Here is a 17,693-nt window from a genome sequence, read left to right as displayed (position 1 = left end):
ATGGGCAAAGCTTATGTAATAGACGGATGGGGTATTGGTGAAATACCTCTTAAACACCAGTCATGTCGAGACATCCATCTGTCGACAAGTCCTGTTCATGCAGTAGTCATGATGACCTGTGTGTATGGCATACCCCGTGGTTAAAATGGTATTTGGGTGGTGAAGGGTCCCTAGTTCAGAGGGGGGGGGGATATAATTGTGCGGCCTAATGAATTTATTTCAATTGACTGATTTCCCTAAATGAACTGTAATATATATATATATATATATATATATATATATATATATATATATATATATATATATATATATATATATATATATATATATATATATATATATATATATATATATATATATATACTGACAAAAGCACATATTGCAGGTAGTGGATGGGATCGACATTTGGGGGAAAATAACTGAGACATAAAAGGACATCCTACTCCAAAATGAATGAAAATAAAATTATGCTGACAATATCATTTCCCCTCCAGAAATGAGCCCAATATAACTATTAGTCCATATGATCAGGCAGGTATGTTATTTAGAAAGAATGATCACCTGATGCAGCCCACCAGCTATAAATATATAGGCTTGTGGTTGCTCATTTACCCCATTGGGCTAATCATTAGCTAGATCAAACTCTAAAGTCTAAACATTAGGCTATCTTGTTGCTAGTTATAGGAACATTATGACTGAATGTCCACCCAAAAAACATTATACTGTCACTCAGCCAAACAAGGATGACGTACTGTGAATATAGTGTAGACCTACCTCAAATAAAATAAAATTGTATTTGTCACATACACATGGTTAGCAGATGTTAATGCGAGTGTAGCGAAATGCTTGTGCTTCTAGTTCTGACAATGCAGTAATAACCAACGAGTAATCTAACCTAACAATTTCACAACTACCTTATACACACAAGTGAAGAATATGTATATAAAGATATATGAATGAGTGATGGTACAGAACGTCATAGGCAAGATGCAGTAGATGGTATCGAGTAAAGTATATACATATGAGATGAGTAATGTAGAGTAATGTAGGGTATGTAAACATATAAAAGTGGCAAATTTCTTCAGCCTCCTGAGGTTGAAGAGGCGCTGCTGCGCCTTCTTCACCACGCTGTCTGTGAGGGTGGACCAATTCAGTTTGTCTGTGATGTGTACGCCGAGGAACTTAACTTACTACCCTCTCCACTACTGTCCCGTCGTTGTGGATAGGGGGGTGCTCCCTCTGCTGTTTCCTGAAGTCCACGATCATCTCCTTTGTTTTGTTGACATTAAGTGTGAGGTTATTTTCCTGAAAACCACACTCCGAGGGCCCTCACCTCCTCCCTGTAGGCTATCTCATTGTTGTTGGTAATCAAGCCTACCACTGTAGTGTCGTCTGCAAACTTGATTTGGTTTCATGCATGGCCACGCAGTCGTGGGTGAACAGGGAGTACAGGAGAGGGCTCAGAACGCACCCTTGTGGGGCCCCAGTGTTGAGGATCAGCGGGGTGGAGATGTTGTTACCTACCCTCACCACCGTCAGGATGTCCAGTACCCAGTTGCACAGGGTGGGGTCGAGACCCAGGGTCTCGAGCTTGATGACGAGTTTCTGAGCTGTAGTCGATGAACAGCATTCTCACATAAGTATTTCTGTTGTCCAGATGGGTTAGGGCAGTGTGCAGTGTGGTTGCGATTGCGTCGTCTGTGGACCTATTGGGGCGGAAAGCAAATTGGAGTGGGTCTAGGGTGTCAGGTAGGGTGGAGGGAATATGGTCCTTGACTAGTCTCTCAAAGCACTTCATGGTGACGGAAGTGAGTGCTACAGGGTGGTAGTCGTTTAGCTCAGTTACCTTAGCTTTCTTGGGAACAGGAACAATGGTGGCCCTCTTGAAGCATGTGGGAACAGCAGACTGGGATAAGGATTGATTGAATATGTCCATAAACACACCAGCTAGCTGGTCTGCGCATGCTCTGAGGACGCGGCTGGGGATGCCGTCTGGGCCTGCAGCCTTGCGAGGGTTAACACGTTTATATGTTTTACTCACGTCGGCTGCAGTGAAGGAGAGTCCGCAGGTTTTGGTAGCGGGCCGTGTCATTGGCACAGTATTGTCCCCAAAGCGAGCTAAGAAGTTGTTTAGTCTGTCTGTGAGCAAGACATCCTGGTCCGCGACGGGGCTGGTTTTCTTTTGGTAATCCGTGATTGACTGTAGACCCTGCCACATACCTATTGAATTGCGTTGAATTGCAACTCTACTTTGTCTCTATACTGACGCTTAGCTTGTTTGATTGCCTTGCGGAGGGAATAGCTACACTGTTTGTATTCGGTCATGTTTCCGGTCACCTTGCCCTGGTTAAAAGCAGTGGTTTGCGCTTTCAGTTTCGGGCGAATGCTGCCATCAGGTTTCTGGTTTGGGAATGTTTTAATAGTTGCTGTGGGTACGACATCGCCGATGCACTTGCTAGTAAACTCGCTCACCAAATCAGCATATTCATCAATGTTGTTGTTTGACGCAATGCGGAACATATCCCAATCCACGTGATCGAATCAATCTTGAAGCATGGAATCAGATTGGTCGGACCAGCGTTGGAACAGACCTGAGCGCGGGAGCTTCCTGTTTTAGTCTCTGTCTATAGGCAGGGAGCAACAAAATGGAGTCGTGGTCAGCTTTTCCGAAAGGAGGGCGGGGCAGGGCCTTATATGCTGAAGTTAGAATAACAATGATCCAGGGTTTTACCAGCCCTGGTAGCACAATCGATATGTTGATAGAATTTAGGGAGTCTTGTTTTCAGATTAGCCTTGTTAAAATCCCCAGCTACAATGAATGCAGCCTCAGGATATGTGGTTTCCAGTTTACATAGTGTCAAATAAAGTTTGTTCAGGGCCATCGATGTGTCTGCTTGGGGGGGAATATATGCGGCTGTGAATATAATCGAAGACACCTATTACACATGACCCGTGTTACATTTAGCCCCACCCTTCCTTATGCATTCAACGGCCATTGGTGCCCGCTAACACGCATAAACCATCTGTCTGCTCTAAACTCTGGTTCTAAAATTGTGCATTTTACTCATTTATTGGATTTGAGAAATAAGAGTAGTAACACTAGAAAGCTCAGCGATCCTCCTCTTTTAACAGTGGCCATCGACTGCTTTCAAAGGAGTGTTCTTTTTCCCGCGACTTCATTTAGAACGTTGTAGGCTACAGTGACTGGGCATATACTCGCAATTTGAATGCGCCTTGAGAGGAAGATTATTTTCTCGCATTGAATGCGACAGGCTGAACAATTGAATAGGTAAACTATTCTACTATGGGGTTGTCTGAGTTTGCTGTTGCTTAGCCTACTCGTGTTGTTGGCTGTGGAAAATTAAACGTAGACAACAGTTTTTTCATTAGATAATTAAAATAGGCTAGCGAAAGGTACCGGTTCTAAGCTCTCATTTGGATCATAGTGCCTGGTTTCAGGCCCGGCAGGACCCGGCAACATTTAACACCTGTGCACACCCACATGAAAAAATACTAGTTTACTAGGCTATGAGATACTACAGTACTTACTATAGCATTCTATAAAAAACTGTAGTATACTGTAGACAACTAAACTGTAGTATCCCTCAGTCATCTGTAGTACATAATATAGAATTTTGTAGTAAACTGTAGTACTACAGCATTCTCTGCAACAACAAAAAACCACTGTAGCCAATACAATAGTAATGTTCACAAAAACACTACAGTCTGCAAAACACTACCGTTTTTTAAAACTATAGTATATACTGCAATTCAGTGGCCTTGTGGTTAGTGTCTGCCCTGAGATTGGAAGGTTGGGATTTTGATCCCTGGCCGAGTGATACCAAAGACTTTAAAAATGGGACCCGATGCGCCTCCGCTTGACACTCAGCATTAAGGAGATAGATTGGGGGTAAGGCCCTGCGATATAGACTAGTGTCCTGTCCAGGGGGTGTACTTGTACATTAAGCCGCCTCACGCTCCTGCTCCTATGAGCCATCCCGGCTTATGTAAGGACACTTACTATATACAGTACTACAGTGTTTAATTTGAATGTACCCTGCTCATTCCCTTCCCCATATCCCAATTTGTGCCTCCAATAAGTGAGAAACGTACATGCCAAGTATAGACCTTATATTATGTTCCCTATAGGTCACAGAAAAGAGCAGAAGCTTGAACTATCCGTTCAGACCTCAGTACTACCTACCTACAGGTTATGGAACATTTGCTCAGTAGGTTTCCTCAAGCAGAAAGCCTCCACTTCTAAGTCAAAGATAACAAAACAAAAACACTACAGTAAATACTATAGTTTACAATAATCTGCAAAAACATGACATTAATTGCTTTAGTATATACTAGTTATTTTACTACAGTATTTATACTATAGTGAACTGTATACTGTAGTATTTACAGTTAACTAAAGTGAATACTACATTAAAGTCAGCAAAAACACTACAGTGAGTACTTCCAACCAATATGCCCTGGAGACATCAACATTCATCCTGACTGAGAGTAAAGGTCCTGAACATTGGTAGAATGGACTGTATAGTTGTAGAGAGTGACTCTGAGAGACCGTCTAGGGCAGAGTAAACCCCAGGGGGTTTGGTAGAATGGGGTGAGCTGGGCTCTGTGTCTTCCTCCTATTGCTCAAGGCACCTCCACTGTCACCAAGTCCCACGGGATGTCATACGGAGTAAGATAACAACCTTCTACCCATGATTCACCTCTTCCCAAAGCAAAACACATGGATCACTGTTGGGACATGTGCCCTGTTGAGGCAGTGCCAACTAAAGGACCTGACGCCTGTCTGTGCCAGCCCAGTCATACACACACACAGACCATTCTATCTGGCACACAGTACTGCACAGTATGTGTGACTTGGATAGGCTGTGGATAGAGGCACCAGAGATCAAACTAAAAAATGTCATTGCTGAGTTTCAGCCTCTCTTATCACCTCAGCCTGAAAAATTAGGATGATGAATTGGCCCCCATTGCTCCCCAGTCCCAGGCGGGTCACTTCACACAGTGTCTCAAAGCAGCGTGTCGAGGCCTTAAGATGCACTCATCTGAGCCGCAACATAACATCCAAGCCAAAATGTATTCAGAAAAGGCTCTTGGGCTGACAGCAAATTGAAACAGGTTATAGGGTAAGGGAAAAATCAGACACCCGGAGGTTTGAAGACTGCCACTGTACTTCTGCCACTTGAATCAGTTTACCTTTCTTTTAGAAGTGGCTGTGTGACCGCTCACCTCATTATTGCACTGTGCATCTGAGCAGAGCTGAGCTGAGACCAACCTGTAAGAATTGGCTTTTCATCCTCAGAGCAAGGCTGCGTGACACTGCAACGCCTGCTACTCCCAAAACAATTACATGCTAACCTGGAATGTGAAATGAGAATTCAACTTTTAAATCGCTCAGTGGTGAGGCATCCCAAGGCAGGAATGTATTATATTAGCTGCTAGAGCTCTGACCTCTGTCCCAACCCTATACCTCTGTCTCATTTGCCTTTGTCTGAGAACCAGGGATAACTCTCTCCGCTATTGGCTGTCATAGTGAGTAAAGGACACTGTCCTTGGTGAGGACACCATTAAAGTGAGGACACTTCATTCCGAGAACGCCATTCATAGTGAGGACTCCATCCTCATATGAGCCCTTATCATATCAATAGTCCTGCAGCAACGTCACTCTCACCCTGCCACCACGGCACTAAGGCTGAGGTCTTTAATTGCTTGTCCAACTGAATATTCTCTGTTTTCCCTCGTCACCTGCTGAGCTGATTCCCCCTTCCTCATTAGCATGTTCTGCATCCCAGCTTTTTCCTGCAGGCCAGAACATGGACAAGTCAATAATGTGTCCGTTCAACTCACCGAAGAAAAGCTAGTTTCGCAGCCTATAAAACCTGGCGACATCCAGGCGACAGTCAGCAAACTCCCAGCTTTTATTTTTTCATCAGTAGTGGAAGCAGCAGTCACTCCATCGCCTGAGGTGGGAGATTCTAAATGAATGGCTTACTTGGCATGAGGATAGTAAAGAATTCCTTGGAATAGAGGTTGAATGTCATTGTTTTTCAGACAATGGTTAGACCGGAATGTGTTTGAACTAAACCATTCTGTGGTGTGTTCTTTTCTACTTTCAACAATGCATCTTGCTGCAACTACTACTATTTTATGAGGGCGATTCAGTGATGAAACATAACACCAGGGCTCTATTCGTTTAATCAGAGAACGATTCCGTTGCACCATGTTTCTTTATTAGCCACTGCAGCAAACAGACCAGCAGCTCCCTGGTGGATAGGGAGCCTCCTGTGCTATTAAACAAGTGGGCTATCCCTAGTGAAAGATGGGCCGGCGCCCCAGCACTCGATTTACTCTGGTAATACTCCCATCTGGACATGAACGATACATTACTGAGGGGCTAGGTCTGCCAGGTGCCCCCCGCCATTACAATGCATTCCACTGTGTCTGGCTCAAGGAGAGAATCTTGTAAATTGCCCTTTATCTTATTGTGGAGGCAGTTTCAGACTTTAACTCCGTTATGAGCCATACCAGAGCTTGTGTTGTCCGTGAGGCTGTTCACACTAGCCAAGTCATGCTCAGGTCCACTCAGGTCTTTGATTCTGTTTTAAAACCCTCGTTAGTAGCTCTCTTCAGCCACTTTCCCTGTGAAACCCAGAGCGTAATTAATGACTCTGACCTGCAGTTGAAAATTCCCCCGGGTTGACTCCTTGTAAAACGTCAAAGAAACATGTAGAGGCAAAGTGGGCAGGTCAAAGGCCAGAGTCTGTCTGTCTCAGGTAAAGTAATATTCCTTCCTTTTCAGTCCTGCTGTCTACTGGTTTTCCCTGCTGTTCCATTGACTATGCTGTGCTATACTAACCTGACCTGTACCTGCATGGGATGCTACTGTCCTGCATTTCTCTTACTCTGCCCTCTTCTGTTTTCCCCTTTTCCCCTCATCTGTCTCTCTTTATCTTTCTCTGCCTCTCTATCCCTTTATCTCTCTCTGCCTCTCTCTCGTGTTTTCTCTCTTCTCTATCTCTCTGCCTTTACCTCTCTCTCTTCCACTCCTTCCCTCTTGCTCCCGTCCTGGTGACCTGGGCTGCCTGCAGTAGAGATTAAAGTGATCAAGGATCTGCCGTGGCCCCCTCCTGTCGGCCAGCTCAACCACAGTCCTCCCCTGGCCCTGCTGGAGGGGGTGGAGTCACCCCCCGCTCTGCCCCCCCAGCCAGCCCAGCACTCCCCTGGGCACACTGCCTGTGACCAGCACCACCATGGTGGGTTTTGTTGTCCCTGTTCTGTCTGTTCATCCCACCACCATCAGAGAGGCTCACCCAGCGCCCCTCATCAACAATGTCCCCTTGCCTCTCTCTCTCGCCATATCCATAACCATATCGCATTTTCAATGCTCATCCTCTTCATCCTGTTCCCTGATAGGCTACTGTACTGGTGAACTGTCATTGTCTGTTAAAGTTTAGAAATGACAAATTGCGCGGGCGACAACATACCATACAGTTGTAAGACAACATTCCATTCACTATGACAACCTATGAAAACAGTGTCAGCCAGTTTACTGTGTGACCTCATCGAGTGAGGAGGAAGTTATTGATCAGCTCTACAGTATCTTTAAATCAGTTTGACGGCTCACATGATCTCTGTAATAACTGCCCTTTTCCATCTGGATTACATATGACAGAAAATCACTAGCACTAGTCCAGGTTGTGTGGACGAAGACTCATTACTTTTAATGGCGCTGAATTGCCTTCTGAATGGGTAATTGGAAGTGTAGGTGACCCCTAATGCTACTGTCAACATAGTCATAACTGTTCCCCCTGCCCGCAGCTCTTTATAGATCATACTTTCAAACCCTTGATTAAGAACCCATTCAAATCCCAAAGTTTACTACTGTTTATTTTGGTGAGAACACAGTGTCTGACCTTGTTCTTATAATGCTCTGTGACCAAATAATAACCCTATTTCAGACTTCTGGACTTGAGTCACATGACTTGGACTCGACTTTGACTTGAGACTGATGACTTGAAATTTCCTGACTAGGTTTTGTAATGTTTTGTCACTCGTTTTGTGTCAGAGTCTCCACAGATTATGCTCCATGCAGCAAGAGACAGTAGCCGCAGCATCGCCCTTGCAAAAAAAACAAAAAAAAAACAACATGCAACAGATTGGCTAGTGAAACGCACACTTGGCCCTCTGATTGGACCAGCAAACTGTCAATAAACACAAGTCGGGTGCACTAGTGAACAGATTGCTGATTTGCTGTACAGCTATAGGATCGGGTGCAGCTTAAACAGCAAATTGTAGGGAGAGGATTGCCATAATAAATAAATATGCAGCTCCAAAAATATTTTGGTGATCAATAATATTGACTGTTTACTTTGTTAGCTCACCAGCAATGGAACATCAGGCAACAATTAGATCTACTAGCCATTTAGTATGTCAAAATGGCTTGAAATTGATCATTTACTTATGAAGCTTGCATTTGTAATTTGTTAAAAGGAATTATTACTGTGGCGAGGACACACCATAGTCTCTCCACTTGAGCTCTTCATACTCCTGCCAGAGAGTCTTTGTTTTCTTGCTTTCACACGTTTAAATGCGCTAATGTGCTAAATCTATTTTCCGTATATAACCCTACAATGTTTACTGGCGTTTCATCATTCCGTCCCATACTGTTTATTGCCACACGTAGGCATTTCTGTTTCATGTTTGATTTAGCCTACCATTTCTTACCATCTTCCCTTTATTGTGCACAGGAACGTTCGCAAGACTCCTGAGGTAGAAGTTCTGTTTATTTAATTCAATGTATGGCTTCCTTTGTTCATATTTCCCGGGTTGCGTCCGACTTCCGTGTGCCTGTGTCCTATGTCTCTGTCATTCTGGTTGTGCGTAATAGGAGCGTGTCCCAGTGCGCATAGAAAAGGCTACGTGGCCTGCGCGCCATGCTATGTAGTCAGTACGTTGAAGAAGATAAACGATTGTTCCATGTATGAATGGTTTTGAAATGAATAGTCATTAAGTCTGATTAAAACAAATGTAACAATGTGGAAATTGCCTTTTGCATTGTAGAACCAGTTTATTGACTGTAATTGCCAATTGGGTAATTAAATGGTCCTGGGAGTGGTCAAGCAGTATACAGTATGTACACTACCTTTCATAAGTTTGGGGTCACTTAGAAATGTCCTTGTTTTTGAAAGAAAAGCAACAAAAAAATTGTCCATTAAGATAACATCAAATTGATCAGAAATACAGTTTAGACATTGTTAATGTTGTAAATGACTGTTGTAGCTGGAAGGCTAATTTTCAATGGAATATCTACATAGGTGTACAGAGGCCCATTATCAGCAACCATCACTCCTGTGTTCCACTGGCACGTTGTGTTAGCTAATCCAAGTTTATCATTTTAAAGGCTAATTGAAAACCCTTTTGCAATTATGTTAGCACAGCTGAAAACTGTTGTTCTGATCAAATAATCAATTAAACTGGCCTCAGACTAGTTGAGTATCTGGAGCATCAGCATTTGTGGGTTTCATTATAAGCTCAAAATGTCTAGAAACAAAGTACTTTCACCTGAAACTCATCAGTCTATTCTTGTTCTGAGAAATGAAGGCTATTCCATGCGAGAAATTGCCAAGAAACTGAAGATCTCGTACAATGCGGTGTACTACACCCTTTACAGAACAGTGCAAACTGGCTCTAACCAGAATAGAAAGAGGAGTGGGAGACACTGGTACACAACTGAGAAAAAGGACAAGTACATTAGAGTGTCTAGTTTGAGAAACAGAGTCCTCAACTGGCAGCTTCATTAAATAGCACCCGCAAAACACCAGTCTCAACGTCAACAGTGAAGAGGCGACTCCGGGATGCTGGCCTTCTAGGCAGAGTTGCAAAGAAAAATATAAGCCACTTCCAGCTACAATAGTAATTTACCACATTAACAGTATATACACTGTATTTCTGATCAATTTGATGTTATTTTAATGGACAAAGAAATGTGCCTTTCTTTCAAAAACAAGGACATTTCTAAGTGACCCCAAACTTTTGGACGGTAGGGTACCTGTTTCAGCTCCTGTTAGATAGTTTGGTTTCTCAAGGGGAGGCTGTACAGTCTTGCCCGCTACCTATGTCCATTCAGATAGGACAGTTTATGCCTCAAACAGAATACATTTCTTTTGGGCTGTGTATAGTTGGTAAATCTACTCTTATATTTTGTATTATATGGTGCTTTCACCATTGGATCACCAAGACCTGTAAACAAATCTACACTCTGAGCACATCAACCTGCCTTGCCTTCTGCCGATGTCATGCCCTGACGACTGCTACAAGATCCCTATTTTACAATTACATCATCTAAATGTGTTGTAGACAAAATTATAAAAAGGGCTGCCTGGTAGTCTCAATAAATAGACAAAGATTTGCAATCATTGCATGTATAGACACATTTTGACTTAAAGAAAACGTGTCTCAACTTGACTTCCTCTTAGAATGCACGACTTGGACTTGACTTCCTCTTAGAATGCACAACTTGGACTTGCCTTGAGACTTGGACCTTGTGACTTGACTTCCTCTTAGAATGCACAACTTGGACTTGACTTGAGACTTGGACCTTGTGACTTGACTTCCTCTTAGAATGCACAACTTGGACTTGACTTGAGACTTGGACCTTGTGACTTGACTTCCTCTTAGAATGCACAACTTGGACTTGACTTGAGACTTGGACCTTGTGACTTGACTTCCTCTTAGACTGCACGACTTGACTTGAGACTTGGACCTTGTGACTTGACTTCCTCTTAGAATGCACAACTTGGACTTGACTTGAGACTTGGACCTTGTGACTTGAGACTTGCTTGTGATTCGATTAATAGAGACTTGGTCCATTTCCTATTAAGAAGCCTCTGTGTGTTTGCCGATGTTTGCAGCTTTTCCACAGCTCTACAATCAGTAACTAATTATCCAGGGAGAGAGCGAGAGGAGAGGGGCCATGTGTAGCAGAACTAATACCCAGGCTGAGGCTCTGTACTCCCCTGGTAGTGTAGAGGGGGAGTACTACTGTAGAGTGACCAATGGAGGCTGAGGTTTAAATTGGAAATGTGTTTAATGCCCTTCAAACTGTTCTATCCATTCCATTCCAGCCATTACAATGAGCCATCCTCCCTCCATCACCAGACAGCCAGACAGCGGGCCAGTAAAATGAGCTGGCTGTGTTCTGAGGGTGAGGACAGGCGGATGGATGATTTATGCCCTATAATGCCTTGGGAATGGCTGCACTTCCCCAATGCGTGGGATATGAGTGGGTTTTAGTGTGGCGTCTGGCTGAAAGAGGATCCTCTCTCTGTCTCAACTCCCACTACATCACAGGGGTCAGATGTTGAATATAGAGACTAGGAGTGGGGCCTCTCTAACCTTCCTGTGAGTACAGGTGCCTGCCTCTTGCCTCCTGTCGCCTCTGGCTACAGGCAAACAGGAGGAGATAGTAAGAGTAGGTTCCTAACCACTGCTACAGGGTCAGATGTTTTGACATCCTCCTAATGGTTAAAGTTGGGTGTAGGGTAATTAATCTGATCCTAGAACTGTTGGGGGCAAAAGCCATTGCTCCTCCTGGCCCTAGCCAGGTCTCCAGGCTACAAGCGTTACCAGGGCTATTATGATTAGCCGTGTGATATGGACCTGGATAGAACAGTGTCCAGTACAGCCGAACAGAACCTGTCTCACCAGTTCAACATCATTATCATATTTAAATATTGCCTGACAGCCGTGACAGTACAGATATTACATCTGCATATAAATAGAAGACCAATTCCTTTGTCTGGATGTAATGAAGAGCTTTTGCCTTTGTTTTCGGATGTGAATTGATTGTCTGGGCGTTCAGGCCATTCTTTTACCTTCTCTTCCCTCTGTCTCACTAGAATACAAACAATGTAATTAAAATATTTCATTTTTGTTCAAGGAATCTGCATGCATTTGCCTTTGGAGGATTGTTCCTTTGTCTTTGGAAAACTCATCAGAACACGTTTTGGAATTTGATAGAAAAATAACGTGCCTTGATGTTGAACTCATCAGAGAATAAGACCATTGGGCTCAGCAAATGTGTTTCTATATAATCCTTTCAACCGATCCTATTCGACTTCCCCAAGCACAATATACTCTGGATGTCAACAAAATGCAGTGGTTTTACAAGCTGCTCGTTCTCTCCCATGGCAGTGTATGGGTTCATGGTTTGATGCTCACAATGTGTCATGCATTTCAATGAGCCTTCAGACCTGTTAATCATTTCACACGTCAAGCTGGAATTATTAATTGTAAGCCTGTAATACAGTAGTAGATCTCAAGCTTTCCCCACTGACCAGTGAACTCACTCTTTGATGGAAGTACCATTAGTAAATGAGAATTAATTAGCTGGCTTAATAAGTAAATGTGCTGTGTGGAAGGTGGGTGGTAGTAGTGAGTGGTTTTCAGCTTGCTGAATTCCTTTGTCGCTCTCTCTCTATTCCCCCCCCCCATCCTCTCTGCTCTGCTCTGGGCATGTTCTGGTCCTCCAGATGTCCCTTTGACCTTTTGTGGCCTGCGTTTATCTAAGTCCCAGCCAATCAGCTCCCTCTCTCCATCTCCCTTGCTCTCTACCTCCATCCCCCTCCCTCCAGCCCTGCAGCCTGTGTTTTGTTGGGAGCCTGTAGAGATAGGTGGAAGGCTGGAGAGGGTGGGCCCTTCAACCATCCATCACCGTCTGCCTGACAGTTCAATCTGATACCGAGATTCCATTTGCTCTGCTTTACATGCCACAGTACAGGTCGTGTAGACAGGCTGGCAGACGCACACACAGAACGGCGTGTTTGTAAGTCACTCTAACTGCCCCACAGGGCTCGTTACCTGTGTGCCAATCCTCTCTTCAACCTCCTCTTGTCCGTTCTGAGTGTGAGCGGTGGAGAATGAAAGGGAATGAGTTTGGGCTGAATATCACCAGGAATCAGCCAAACTATAATACCACTGCAGCTCCAGCTATTGTGGGGGAGACGGTTGGCAATCATAGAAGACACACGGTCTCTTCACACTCAAACAAATAAAATGGTCGCTTTTTGTTGTTGTTAGTGGTTCACTCCTTAGTAATGCCTCTTTTGAAGCAATGTGCATTGCCTCTGAAAAGGGCCTGTTCTGACTATAAAGTGGTGAACACCACGGAGGATTGCCATTCACTCTGCCTAGGTGGAGGAGTCGAAAGCAAGAGAATAACAATTATTTAATCACATTGAGCGGGTTCCTTGTGGATCTGATGTTACTGTAGATGTCAGAGTTTAATTGAGGTGTTTTGAGTGTTTAGGAATTAAAGTATTAGGCATAATTAAAGGGGGAATTGAGAGCTCTGACTAGGGCTCAGGTGAACGTCAGTCTAAACTATCACGATCAAGCCATTAATAACAGACTTTAGTGCTGGTTCATATTCCTTCATAGACCTGGAATGTAGACAGACATTTGCCAATGTCATGTACTGGTATGTGATCGCTGATAGCATCAGAGCGTGTTCTGTCTGCCACGGTGATGACGGGTAGCTGACCGAAAGTGACAGAGGTTTCCTCACATGGGAACTCCTCGTGTTCTGATAATACTCTCCCTTTCACAACACACACTCACATATCCAACACCAACATACACATATACGCCCAGAGCACAGGGGGTTGGTGGCACCTTAATTGGGAGGACCGGCTCGTGGTAAAGACTGATACACCAAACACACGGTTTCCAGATATTTGATGCCGTTCCATTTACTCTGTTCCGGCCATTTATTATGAGCCGTCCTCCCCTCAGTAGTCTCCAATAGTTCAGAGATACAGGGGACATTGTTTTTATAGAGATAGGGTTTTGTTTTATTAATTAAAGAGGAAACAAAATATATAGACTACAGCAGTCCCTCTCCTGCTCTCTCTCTCTCTCTCTGACATTATTGCACACAAACACACGCAAGCACATACTCAGGGGAAGATTTGCTGCAGAGCTACAGATTGGCTGTGTCTTGGCTGACATGGTGTGGGACGTTGCAAACACGCATCTTTTCCCACCCGGTCAGTCTCCATGGAAACACTATCTCACACACATACACATATACCTTAAACATATACAAAGAGAGCTACTTGTACCGTTTACAGAAGCGGATGACATTTGTGTGAGAATATATCCTCCATGGAACAACAGAGAGTAGTAAAAACAAATCATTTGGCCTCGTTTATACTATACAATGTGTGTCATCTTCAGACTCAATTATGTATCAGTGCAAAAAAAGTGAAGAGTGCAAAAACACCATTATCATTCTGTATAACCAAGCCATTGAACTGGTTTGCGCTTTAGAGCAATGTTTCACTAAGGCTGTGTTTACACAGGCAGTCCAATTCAGATTTTTATTTATTTTTGCTATTAAATGGTATTTTGACCAGTCATATCCTTTGGCAATTAATTCAGAAAAACCTCAGAATTGGGCTGCCTGTGTAAATGCAGCCTTAGCTTATTAGAAGTACTGATATGTCAATTCACATGAACAATAGAAATTAGGTTAAGGGGAACCCCTGGTGGCCAGTGGTGGAACAACATGATCATAAGTGCTTGAGCTTTGCCAGTGGTAAGTAAGCACATGCTGTGCATGCTTCAGGGATGCTCAGAATAGGTTTCTGCTGCTCAGTATGGAGCTTAGCATCAGGAAGACAGTTAAATGCTTCTAGTTGTGCATGTCAGGCATTTACATTAAGTTGTTTACTGGAAGACATCTACGTGTATTAATACACGTAAGAGTTATTATACACTGAACAAAAATATAAATGCAACATGCAACAATTTCAAAGATGTTACTGAGTTACAGTTTATATAAGGAAATCAGTCAAATGAAATAATGTCCTTAGGCCTAATCTATGGATTTCACATGACTGGGAATACAGATATGCATCAGTTAGTCAAAGATGCCTTAAAAAAAAGGATGGATCAGAAAACCAGTCTGTAACTGGTGTGACCACCATTTGCCTCATGCAGCGCGACACATCTCCTTCGCATAGAGTTGATCAGGCTGTTAATTTTGGCCTATGGAATGTTGTCCCTCTCCTCTTCAATGGCATTGCAAAATTGCTGGATATTGGCGGGAACTGAGATCCCAAACATGGCGGGAACAGAGCAACCCAAACATGCTCAATGGATGACATGTCTGGTGAGTATGCAGGCCATGGAAGAACTGGGATATTTTCAGCTTCCAGGAAGTGTGTACAGATCTTTCTGACATGGGGCCGTGCATTATCATGCTGAAACATGAGGTGATGGCGGCAGATGAATGGCACGACAATGGGCCTCAGGATCTCGTCACGGTATCTCTGTGCATTCAAATTGCCGTAAATTTGTGTTTGTTGTTAGTAGCTTATACCTGGCCATACCATAACGCCACTGCCTTCATGGGGCACTCTGTTCACAACGTTGACATCAGCAAAATGTCTGCCATCTGCCTGGTACAGTTGAAACCGGGATTCAGCCGTGAAGCGCGCCATTGGCCATCGAATGAGTATTTGTCCACTGAAGTCTGTTATGCCTCCGAACTGCAGTCAGATCAAGACCCTGGTGAGGACGACGGGATGAGCGTCTCTGCGACGGTTTCTGACAGTTTGTGCAGAAATTCTTTGGTTGTGCAAACCCACAGTTTCATCAGCTGTCCGGGTGGCTGGTCTCAGACGATCCCGCAGGTGAAGAAGCCAGATGTGGAGGTCCTAGACTGGCGTGGTTACACTTGGTCTGCGGTTGTGAGGCCAGTTGGATGTACTGCCAAATTCTCTAAAACGACGTTGGAAGCTACTTATAGTAGAGAAATTAACATTCAATTCCCTGGAAACAGCTCTGGTGGACATTATTGCAGTCAACATGCAAATTGCATGCTCCCTCAACTTGAGACATCTGTGGCATTGTGTTAGAGTGGCCTTTTATTGTCCCCAGCACAAGGTGCACCTGTGTAATGATCATGAGGTTCATTCCGCTTCTTGATATGCCACACCTGTCGGGTGGTTAGATTATCTTGGCAAAGGATAAATGCTAACTAACAGTGACATAAACAAATTTGTGCACAAAATTTGAGAGAAATAAGCTTTTTGTGCGTGTATAACATTTCTGGGATCTTTTATTTCAGCTCATGAAACATGGGACCAACACTTTACATGTTTCATTTTATACTTTTGTTCAGTGTATAATGGTGGAAGGACTGTAAGGACTCTCAATGTTACAATAGCTTTACAGAAAGTGAAACGCTATCCTTTGACTGGAGGTGTGGTCTAGACTAGACAAGCGTATTCCTCCCCATCGACATGTTGTGATTCCAGTGGCTCTTGTCTGTCTGTCTGTCTGTCTGTCTGTCTGTCTGGAGCTGTCCACTCAGTGAAATTAAAGCCAGGCCTGGAGTGAGATTAGCCCTTGAGATGAGTGGTGGCGGGGGGCATGCAATCACAACTAAGAGTATGCTAAATGAACTGCTTCCATCAGAGGCTCAACGTTTGATGTTGCTCCACTCCTCTTGAAGTCCTAAAGCGGTCTTCAGCATTCTGGCAGTGACAGACCCTGGTAATGTGTTTTGATGTTTGGAGGGTGACCTCAGTTTACTGCTGGGGGGTAGCAAGGCCAAGGCAACTGGAAATGGGTCTCTTTCCAAAGGATGGTGTGACATCAACTACAGGAATGAGCTGTGGAGTAAACCCCCCCCCCACCCCCTTTCTCCTGTGTCACTGTCTCTGACCTTTAACCGCTGACCACAACCAGGAAGTTCTGAGGTTTCAACTTCTACTCCTGGTCCCCTCCCACGCTCTGATCTCACATCAGACTGTGTAAATAGGGAGATTGAGTACCTTGTTTCTGATTGTTCTAAAAGCAACTCTCTGACCTCTAGCGTTTAGTCAGGGTCGTGTCACTATTTAGATGGATCACCTCCAAGGGAGCCTGTCTATTCTACAGTTAGTGACCTTGGCACTTTTCAAGGCCTGGCTCAGTGATTAGCCTAGACTAGTTTGTACATGTTGTGTTTTCCCTCCCGTCTGGCACAGTGTGGCTGGATTGATTTCTGTCTCGCTCTGCGAAGGTCCTTGAGAGGGATGTGTTGTACAAAGACGTGGTGTGTGCGTTTTAAACACTGAGGCATGGTTGTCTCCTCTCATTAACACGTCTCACTTCAGCACAGCACATACAAGCCAGGAAAGACCAGGAGGAATCATGAATAATAAGTCACAACAGCTCTGTTTTTCACAGATATGCCTGAAATTTAGAACACGTGCTTCTCTGAACTCAACGCCACTTTAGTTTAATTGCTTACAATTGACGAGTACAGGAAACACAAGATGGACTTCAATGGTCAGTGTGTTAAAGCTAGAATCCTTAGTTGCTACATCCATTTTGGACTTATAAAGTAATGATATATACCCATTGATTCTTGAAGTATATCATTTCTAAATGTCTCATGAGCTGAGTTCAACTGTCATACCTCATCAGACTCATATCAGCTTGTTTTTACTCATTTTGTAAACAATATAAATGTAGGCAAACATCGAATAGCCTCAAAACATTGTTAAAACTATAATTTTGATGTCATGGGTGGTCTGTACTTGCATCCATAGCTCTGTCTATGAATTTGAGGGGTTACATTACTCGAAGGCCCATCCCTTAGCTATTTGCAAAAAACAAGGCGG

The 17,693-nt window shown here is 43.8% G+C and overlaps 1 protein-coding gene across 4 annotated transcripts in view; it reads left to right on the top strand.

Moving 5' to 3' along the window:
• LOC110506455 (SH2 domain-containing adapter protein F) overlaps nucleotides 1-17,693 on the top strand; it is a 114,849-nt gene that overhangs the window by 87,806 nt on the left and 9,350 nt on the right. For 2 of the 4 annotated variants that reach the window (XM_021586072.3, XM_021586070.3), the window contains one exon: nucleotides 7,107-7,271. The exons of the other annotated variants lie outside the window; for them this stretch is intronic. In XM_021586072.3, the coding sequence (XP_021441747.1) occupies nucleotides 7,107-7,271 (165 nt within the window). The remainder of the gene's footprint in view (nucleotides 1-7,106; nucleotides 7,272-17,693) is intronic. 4 annotated transcript variants of the gene reach the window in all.

This window comes from Oncorhynchus mykiss, chromosome 26, assembly GCF_057628025.1.
Source record: "Oncorhynchus mykiss isolate SJ-2025 chromosome 26, ASM5762802v1, whole genome shotgun sequence".
Taxonomy (NCBI): Eukaryota; Metazoa; Chordata; class Actinopteri; order Salmoniformes; family Salmonidae; genus Oncorhynchus; species Oncorhynchus mykiss.
This window is presented reverse-complemented; position numbering and strand designations above follow the sequence as displayed.